At 43.0% G+C, this 10,000-nt stretch overlaps 1 protein-coding gene across 1 annotated transcript in view; it reads left to right on the top strand.

Moving 5' to 3' along the window:
- dock10 (dedicator of cytokinesis 10) overlaps nt 1-10,000 on the top strand; it is a 95,807-nt gene that overhangs the window by 49,351 nt on the left and 36,456 nt on the right. Inside the window, 11 exon segments of the mRNA XM_042064176.1 lie at nt 1,714-1,796; nt 2,515-2,637; nt 3,072-3,151; nt 3,495-3,682; nt 4,047-4,112; nt 4,227-4,319; nt 4,789-4,912; nt 5,459-5,580; nt 6,233-6,316; nt 6,422-6,514; nt 7,709-7,827. Coding sequence (XP_041920110.1) covers nt 1,714-1,796; nt 2,515-2,637; nt 3,072-3,151; nt 3,495-3,682; nt 4,047-4,112; nt 4,227-4,319; nt 4,789-4,912; nt 5,459-5,580; nt 6,233-6,316; nt 6,422-6,514; nt 7,709-7,827 — 1,175 coding nt within the window.

Here is a 10,000-nt window from a genome sequence, read left to right as displayed (position 1 = left end):
CCCCTTCTTTCAATATTCTGCTTTGTGTCCTACTAATAGCGATTTTTATTTAGCCTGTGGCCTGTCAAAATAATCTTAGCATTCACAGCGCAAATTAATTTAGTCTTTTACGCAGTAGAGAAAGTGACAGCGCAAGAAAGTGCGTCCAAATTCACCCATTCTTCTCAGTTGAACTACTCGCGAACTAGCCTATTCATCACACAGACATCACAAGTATCACATGAAAGAGCTTTTTCTCAGCTTTTAAACGATGTTAGCCGATAATTGGTGTGTTGAACGGTTCGCGAGAAAAGTAAATAATATAATTTAATTTAATAATACATTCTACTGAAGGTTTTGCGTCCATGATCTCCCTACCCATTCATCTCGGTAGAATACTTCACGAACCCTTCTTTTAACACATGACAAACCACATATCAGAATAAACAGCAGACCTTACCGAACACAAAAGTGTAAAGCAGTCCCCTGTACAGTTAGACGTTCCAGAGTAATCCAGTTTTGAATTTGCAGTAAATTTCGACATGCATGGATGTCTCCAAATTTGGGCTTTAAGTTTTACAATGTGTTTAAATTGTTCCACATGATTTCATAACGGGCCAAATACAAAATAAATGTTACAAATATCGCCTAGATATTGGTAAATCAGAGGACAACTGACTAAGAGTTTGTGAAAGTAGCCTTAATGATCACAAAATGCTAAGCATGCATCTAGGCTATTTGAGTTTCTTAAAGCTGAGCTGTGCTTAAATTTAAATTGTTCAATACATGATTTCATAGCAGGCCAAATATAAAATAAATTTTATATATAGCCTAGATATCTGTTTTTATTAGATGATCAGATGATGTCATGTTTCATGTTTTTGTAATGTTTCATACAATGATGCAGGTCTACTGCAGTGAATAGGCTAAATAAAACTTTGATAATTTTTATAGCCTACTACTGTATAGTTAACTTTGGCCTTGGTGCCCTGACATGTGGCCTTTGTGCCCCCCACCAAATATGCCCAACTGAAGGCCAAGTGGCCTTGCCCCCAGAATGGTGAAATTCCAAGCCTGTACAGTACGTACATTCCATGTTCTCTCTATACATACAAACGTACATTCCATGTTCTCTCTATACATACAAACGTACATTCCATGTTCTCTCTATACATACAAACGTACATTCCATGTTCTCTCTATACATACAAACGTACATTTCATGTTCTGTATGCTTTCACTGTTTGATGGGTGGTGGATGGAAAAGCCATTAAATTGTAAGAAGAAGAGGGAAAAGTGGGAAGAGGAAAGCGTGTGCTTTCTTTCACAAAGCAAGGCCCTGTTATTGGAAGCACGCTGCTGTAGGTAGCGCTCCTGCTCGCCGGCCTCTGTGCGGCTTTAGCTTTAAGCTGCTTCGCGGCGCGCTAGGCGGGCAGATGGTTTTTGAATACGTTTTTCCCTCGGAGCGACCCAAAATTCCCCCTCATCCCCCGTCCCGAAATGTCAGAAATCTGGCTTTTGTTCTGGAGCGCTGGAGCAGGCGACCTGTACGGGGGCCAAAATCACAACTCCTCTGTTCGCCTTAATCCCTACCCGTATCTAGGTCAAGGTAGATTTCTGTCCATTTTTCATGGGGATTGAAGTCCAAATAAACTACTGTTTCATGCATCCTATCTGTCTCTCTCTCTCTTTCTCTCTCTCTCTCTCTCTTCTCTTTCTCATGCATACTAACAGACGGCCCAGAAGATGCTGAAGGCCAATAAGCATTTCTGTAGCAAGTTGGGGAAGTATCGCATGCCATTCGCCTGGTCTGTCCGGTGAGTACTGGGTCAAAGTGTGTGTGTGTGTGTGTGCGTGCGTGTTTGTGTGTGTGTGTGTGCGTGTGCGTGTGTCTGTGTGTCAAAGTGTATGCGTGTGTGTCTGTGTGTGTGTGTGTGTGTGTGTGTGTGTGTGTGAGTCCCAAAGCACTACCTCTGGGAAGAATTCTTGTTGCCAACTAGCTGGATCCTCACAAAACACCAGATCCCTTTTCATGAAAGTATTTCACATAAACAGTCTCTTCCCCCTCTCCTGCCTCTCCTATCCCCCATTCCATCTCTTGCCTTCTATCTCTCTTCCTCTCTTTCTTTCTCTCCGTTTCCACTCCCGCTGTCTCTCTCACTCCCCCGTTCAAATCCCAGGATGTAATACCTGTGGCTCCTGCACTCTTGCAGGATGTCCAGAATGAATGTTGTCATACACCATGTTTTAAAGGATACAGTATTTAGACTTCTCTCTCCACCCCTCCATCTTTCTCTCTCTCTCTCTCTCTCTCTCTCTCTCTCTCTCTCTCTCTCTCTCTCTCCATCTCGCTCTCTCTCTCTTTCTCTCTCTCTCTTTCTATCTCTCTCTCCATCTTTCTCTCTCTCTCTCTCCATCTCGCTCTCTCTCTCTCTCTTTCTATCTCTCTCTCTCTCTCTCTCTCTCTCTCTCTCTCTCTCTCTATCTCTCTCTCTCTCTCTCTCTCTCTCTCTCTCTCTCTCTCCCCTGCATCAGATCTGTGTTTAAGGATAACCAGGGCATGGTGGACAGGGAGTCTCGCTTCTCACCGCTCTTCAAACAGGAGAGCAACAAGATCTCCACTGATGACCTGATCAAGCTGATCTCTGAGTTCAGGAGGTATGCAAACACAGCCGCCAGTCACTCAGTCCGGTCCCCATCGCACGGAGCCACGTGTTGGTACTTGTTATAAAGGGTTTGTAAGCAGTGGCAGTCAGAGTAATACCATGTAGCTACTTGTTACAGAGAGTGTATAGCTTGCTGTCTAGTGGAATGGAGAAACAGGGATTACCTGATGAAGATGATCTCTAAATACAGGAAGTATATTAGTGCATCAGCCAATATCAGTCCCTATGAGACAGAATAACATGTTGGTACTTGTTATATAGGATTTATTAGAAGTTTAGTTTAGTTTGTTTAATGAATCTGATACCTGAATACTGATCTCTGAAGCTGTCAGTAAAAGACCAAACTGAATGTGAAATGGATTTAATTTGTGTGCGTGTCTGTGTGTGTGTGTGTGTGTGTGTGTGTGTGTGTGTGTGTGTGTGTAGGGCGGAGAAGACCAGTAAGCTCCAGACCATCCCAGGTAATCTGGAGGTCACCGTGGACTGTGTGCCCCTGGAGCATCCTAGTGAGTCTGCTACCTGTTTAGCCTGTTGATCTGATCTGTTTATCTAAGCCTGTTGTTTAAGTATTGCTTACAAATATTGTATGATTGAGGTGTGATTGAAATTATATATTATTATTGCAAGCACTGTACTTTTACTTCAGCATTCTAAATCTGATATGTATAAATGTATATATTTGTACATACTTAAATATATTTTTACATATAAAAAAAAATCAAAAGGGTTCTGCAATGTTCTTTGATATACTTAATAGTGTGTGTGTGTGTGTGTGTGTGTGTGTGTGTGTGTGTGTGTGTGTGTGTGTGTGTGTGCACGTGTGTGTGTGTGTGCGTGTGTGTGTCTCAGACTGTGTGACGTCCTCGTACGTCCCCATAAAGCCGTTTGAGGACTGCAGCGCGCACACGGCCTCTGTGGAGGTGGACGAGTTCCTGCAGGAGTCGGCCAAGTTCGCCCAGCCGTACCGCGTCTACCGCAACCACATCTACGTCTACCCCCGGCACCTCAAGTACGACAGCCAGAAGAGCTTCGCCAAGGTAGGCAGCAGTGCAGCAGCCCCACTCTTAAGAATCCCATCTCAGGATGTGTGTATGTGGCGTTAACATGAGATGATAAGATTTACTCAGATGTGGAGAAACTATTTTAACCTAGCCGTCTGATTTGAACATTACTGAAGGGCGGGGGCGGGAGATTTGGGGGGTGGGGGGATCACAGCCTTAGGGATCACCTGCTCAGATGATATGACCCTTCATATGTGTAATATGAGCAGGAATATGACTAATGGGTTAAGAAGATGTAATAGCATTTATAAGCATGTAATAGCATTCGTGGAGATAAACATAGTCCGTGACAGAAGTGCTTATATTTCAACAGAAAAGATGACTGTCTTCCTATTTACAGGCGAGGAACATTGCTGTTTGTGTGGAGTTCCGGAACTCAGATGAAGAACACGCAAAAGCTCTTCAGGTAAGAGTTCTGTTATCGGCCACTGTTCCGTTCACTGTTACCGCACAGAGTGGTTGTTTGGGTGGTCGGCTCTTTTTTTATTATAAATCTTATTTCCCAATTTTGCTTCCTCAGTGTATTTACGGAAAGCCAGGAGGCCCAGTTTTCACCACAGCTGCATTGTCCACGGTTCTACACCACTCACAGAACCCAGATTTCTATGATGAGGTGTGTGTTTGCTTCAGAACCATGGAACCAAGGGCCAGGGTGCACATTGACTTGGATAGCTATGGAGGTTCTAGAGACACAGAGACTAGCCTGTGTGTCATTTGGCTAAAGTGACAGAGCCTTTGTATTTATAGAGATACATGTTAAGCTTTTGGTCTAATACAGAGGATTGGATACTCTATGGGGAATAAACAGACTAACATATAAACATATACGTTATAATGTTTTGAGTTTATGTGTGTAATTTGCAACACTTCCTAGTCTGATCAGGTGAATATTGTACAGTATGTAAGCATAATATGACTGTGTAGTCTCAGAAGATGTGTCCCTCTGCCTCAGTCTGGTCCAGGTGAAGATTGTATAGTATAGGGTGTTACTTCTATAGATTGTAATGTATAGTATATGGATCACGCGTGATGTGTGATTCTGTGTGATTCTGTGTCCCTCTTTCTGCCCGTCTCTGGTCCAGGTGAAGATCGAGCTGCCTACAGACCTCCATGAGAAGCACCACCTCCTCTTCTCCTTCCACCACGTCACCTGCGACATCAACGCCAAGACCAGCTCCAAGAAGAAGGAGGCTTTGGAAACCCCAGGTACAGGACCCAGCACATGCTCTTAGAGCGAAAGGACCCAGCCTCCAGATAATGTTTACGCTCTTACATTTGGAACACGCATCCAAGACCTTAGGAGTTGAAGTTTTACTCTGTTGTAAAACCGTAGCGTAGCGTCTTTGATATACTTATCAAACACGCATCCAAGACCTTAGGAGTTGAAGAAGTAGCGTAGCGTACCGTAAGGTGTACCATGAGAATAAGAGGTGAATGACTGTTTTATTGTTGGTTTTGCAATATGGGGTGTGCATATACATCTCTTTTGTGCCATGTTAATATGAAATCTCTTGTCTGGCTTTGATGGTATTTCTGGGTCAGTTCTGTGTTCATTATTTCCTCTGTGTGGGTGTCTATTGTGACAAGTGTTTGTCTGTCAGTAGGCTGCACCTTGCTCTAACACTGCATGTGTGTGTGTGTGTGTGTGTGTGTGTGTGTGTGTCTGTGTGTGTGTGTGTGTGTGTGTGTGTGTGTGTGTGTGTGTGTGTGTGTGTGTGTGTGTGTGTGTGTGTGTGTGTGTGTGTTCTGCAGTTGGCTATGCCTGGCTGCCTCTGCTGAAGGACGGGCGTCTCTCCTCCCAGGAGTTCAGCGTGTCCGTCTCCTGCACTCTCCCTACGGGCTACCTGGCCATTAAGGAGCCTGGCTCCTCCAAGGTGTGTGTGTGTGTGTGTGTGTGTGTGTGTGTGAGAGAGAGAGAAAAAGGGAGAGAGAGAGAGAGGGTGTGTGTCTCAGTGTATGTGTCTGGAGTGTCTGGATTTAGCAGCCAAGGTGTGTGTGTGTGTGTGTGTGAGAGAGAAAAAGGGAGAGAGAGGGTGTGTGTCTCAGTGTATGTGTCTGGAGTGTCTGTATTTAGTAGCCAAGGTGTGTGTGTCTGTGTGTTTGTGTGTGTGAGAGAGAAAGAGAGAGAGAGAGAGAGAGAGGGTGTGTGTCTCAGTGTGTGTGTCTTGAGTGTCTGGATTTAGTAGCCAAGGTGTGTGTGTGTGTGTGTGTGTTTGTGTGTGTGTGTGTGTGTGTGTGTGTGTGTGTGTGTGTGTGTGTGTGTGTGTGTGTGTGTCTCTGGATATCGAGCAGGCTTCTCCAATGTTGCTGTGTGTTTTTTCTGCACACATGTTTGTATGTGAGTGTGTATGCATTCCCACTGCCCATGAAGTACCCTGGATAATATGAGTGTGTGTGTGTGTGTGTGTGTGTGTGTGTGTCCTCATAACGGGATAGGCCTCATAACCTGGATACTGGTGTGCATGTGAAAGCAATCTGTGATGTCGTACCGAGACTAATGACCTTTGGCCTTTGGCATCTTTACAGAATGGCTCTGACCTGAAGTGGGTCGATGGTGGGAAGGCCATCTTCAAGCTGTCCACCCAAGTGCTGTCCACAGTCTACACTCAGGTACTGTAAGCCATGGACCACGTCTCACGTTATTTGACTTCCTGTAGACTTCCTGGCCTAGGCAGGAACTGAGCTGTGTGTTTTGGTTTTCTTCCTCCTTGGCAGGACCCCCACTTGAACCGCTTCTTCCAGCAGTGCCACAAACGAGAGACCGAGCTCTCTCAGCCACCTACCTCAAACTTCCTCAACTGCTTGAAGGTGAGCACCAGCCCAATAAGCCTGCCCAAATAGCAGATACCAGCCTATGCTGCCTTACATTAGCCTAGCATAAACTATTAGAAACAGCAACTGCTTGAACATGAATAATCTACAAAGCCTGCAGCTTTCAGTCACTATGTCCAAGTAGCACAGACTAGCCAAACTGTTGATTATTAGATGAAGGCATTACTCAACTACTTAAAGGTACACCAGGCAAGCTTGATGCTTTTTCTCTACGAAACTCCCCCTCTTGATTGATTAATCACCACTATGTGGATACTGTTTTTAGAATTGATTTAGATTAAGTGTTAGTTAGTATAATTTGTATTTTAGTATATTTAGTATATTCTTTATCTTCTACTGTCCTTATTGCTTAGTTGTGTTTTTATATTATATACTTTTAATAACTTTTTCTGCAGTGAATGTGTGTGTGTTGTCGGTATGCTACTGAGACCTGAGACGCATCTTCCGTCAAGGGTTTTTGCTGCTTCTTCGCTGGCTCTGCCATTATACACACGTTTGCAACAATCGCTAGCGTTTCGTTAGCCTGCCTCTGTGCTGGATGCAGAATGTAAACTGATCCTGCTTCGGTCGGCGGGTAGGATACACAGAACTTGCAAGTGGGATATTCTTCTTACAGGCAGTAGGGACGGGCGAGAGAGTCTTCATTCACCCTGTAATGGGTCATTTAACCATATACCATCTTACGAAGATGATTAATTAACATGAAAACGTTACCTAGTGTCCCTTTAAAGATGAACACCCTGAATGTTTCTCTAGACTAATACAGACCACAGATTACACAGATTGTTTATGTTCTCATGGCAACTGGATACAGGTGTTATGTTTCCACTCAGGCTGAGAGATTTAACTGACAAAGAGTCATGTGGCCTGAATGTTGAATATTAGATGCAGGTATTCCTTAACTGCTTAAAGGTGAGGACTGTGAGGACTGTGTTTTTGTAAACATACAAAATCTAAATTAACCATAGCCAGGATTAAGACTCAGTTAAGATACACAGCATTACTTTGTAGAGGAACTGTGTACTTTTAGATGGTTAGCTCATGAGTTTGTATGGAATATAAGGCAATAAAAATAGTTTTACTTTTTTCAGTCCATTTAGTCGCTGCCTGTGAATGAAGCGATCAGCCATTGGCGATGATATCAGTAATGTTGGTTTGCTCTCTGTGCAGGGTCTCCTCAGCATGGAGCGGATCCACGTCATCATCCGCTTCCTGCCCGTCCTCTTCAATCAGCTCTTCAAGGTCCTCACCGAGAACGACAACGACGAGGTCACCACCACCACCACCAGGTGTGCCAGCGCAAACCCACAACCCTAGTATTAGTATTTTGTTAGTATTATTAGCAGTGTGCAGCATGTTACTATTAACATATGACATGTTAGCATATTGTAGTGTAAGTAGTATAGTAGTTGTAGTATAGTAGTTGTAGTATAGTAGTATAATAGTGTAAGTAGTATAGTAGTTAGGTAGATGGATAGATAGATAGATACTTTATTGATCCCCAGGGGAAATTCAAGGTCTCAGTAGCATACAGACAACACACACACATTCACTAACAGCAGAAAAAGTAATTAAAAGTATATAATATAAAAACACAACTAAGCAATAAGGACAGTAGAAGATAAAGAATATACTAAAATACAAATTATACTAACTAACACTTAATCTAAATCAATTCTAAAAACAGTATCCACATAGTGGTGATTAATCAATCAAGAGGCGCTTACAATGACTGAGGCAGGGACTGAGCCTGTGATTCTCTGTGCATAGTAAGGTGATGTAAGGTGCTCTGTGTAAGTGAGTGTCACGGTGATGTGGGTGAGTGCAATGGTGATAGTGGTCATGGTGATGAGTAAATGAGTAAGTGCAACAGTGCAAGAATAAAGTCTATATATCTATATCTCTGTATACGCAATATAACTATTTTAAGAAAAGGTATAAGTGTGGCCACAGTTAGGCTGTGGCATGGAGGGAGGGGTTATTCATATGTGCTAATGTGCTAATATAGCACGCAAACAGTGAGGCAGAAAGACAGTGGTAAAAAGTGGCTAGTGGACAGACAGTATCCAAACGTGGAGGGGGTGAAGAGGCAGACAGACTATGCAGAGAAGTCTATCTCTCCTCTTCCCTTAAGTGAAGCATTGAACAGTTCAATGGCCCTGGGGACAAATGACTTCCTCAGTCTGTAGTATAGTAGTATAATAGTGTAAGTAGTATAGTAGTTGTAGTATAGTAGTATAATAGTGTAAATAGCAGAGGTGGAAAAAGTATGAAAATATTGTACTCAAGTAAAAGTACCAATACCTTGATGAAATATTACTCAAGTACAAGTTAAAATACCGATCTGAAAATGTACTCAAGTAAAAGTAAAAAGTAGTTCATTTAAAATGTACTTTAAGTAAAAGTTACTTAGTTACTTTTTTTGGGGGGGTGGGTGGGTACCAGAACAACCAGTTTTACCAGAGACTTTCTAATGAGGAGATACAGCACTCAAAAAATCCTGGATAGTAATGCATGGGGTTAGTTTGTAACGCCAATATGGCAGTTGTCTACACATATCACAACCCTTCCGCGGCAAAACATTGACATGTGAATACATTGATCCAATCATGTGGTGTGTTGTAAAATACATTGAGCCAATCGTGTGGTGTGCTGTGAAGACATCGTGCCAATCATCTGTTGTGATCTCGCTGCTGGAGCAAGATTGGTGTTGTGAAGCCTTACGCACACGCATTTCTGCTGAAGTAGATGCACGATAAGTGCCCAAAAAGTGTTGCAATATGGCCACCGAGTGGAGGTACTTGCCTGATAAGGACGTTGAGAAATGGAGATCTATGTGAAAAATCACCGGAGTTCTCCTTTAAGTTTGAGCAGTAGTTGATTTTCAAAGTTAGTTGCACTCATCCTTGGGTCGCTTTGCAGTGAACAGTAATCCAGCACAACTGAAAAACCCCTCACAGGCAGCTGAGGCAGGCAGGCCAATGTTGAGTTGCAGAGAGTTTTTTTTTATATTTGGAAACGAGCAGAAGGTTCAGCAGATTAAAGGGTGTCGAACTGGGGGGGAAAGTGGGAAGTATAGGGCAATGGAGGAGAGGGCCCTTGAAAAGTGGAATACAGGGGGCACAACATTTTCATCAGGCATTAGTAATAACTCAGGTAATCCACACATAAAAAATCCAAACAACTCCATAAGTAGAGTCATGTGTAATGAAGTGGAATAACACAGGGAAAAAGTATTGAACGCGCTAAGAAAAAGCACTAAGGCAAGGAAAGGGAAGGAACGAGCTGGAATCTGTAAGTAGTTAGAGAGTAGTTATCCTTTCTATCTGCGCAAATTAATATAAGCTTGGTTAGTAGCTTACATATTGATGGGCTATAAAAAGGTTTTTCATTACCAAGGTGTCACACAAGAAACATTTCATGATGGATAAAAGCAAAAAGCTCTTCCAAGACCTTTGCAAC

This window comes from Alosa sapidissima, chromosome 15 (genome assembly GCF_018492685.1).
Source record: "Alosa sapidissima isolate fAloSap1 chromosome 15, fAloSap1.pri, whole genome shotgun sequence".
NCBI lineage: Eukaryota > Metazoa > Chordata > Actinopteri > Clupeiformes > Clupeidae > Alosa > Alosa sapidissima.
The sequence above is the reverse complement of the archived record's forward strand: the minus strand, read 5'-3'. Positions and strand labels throughout refer to the sequence as shown.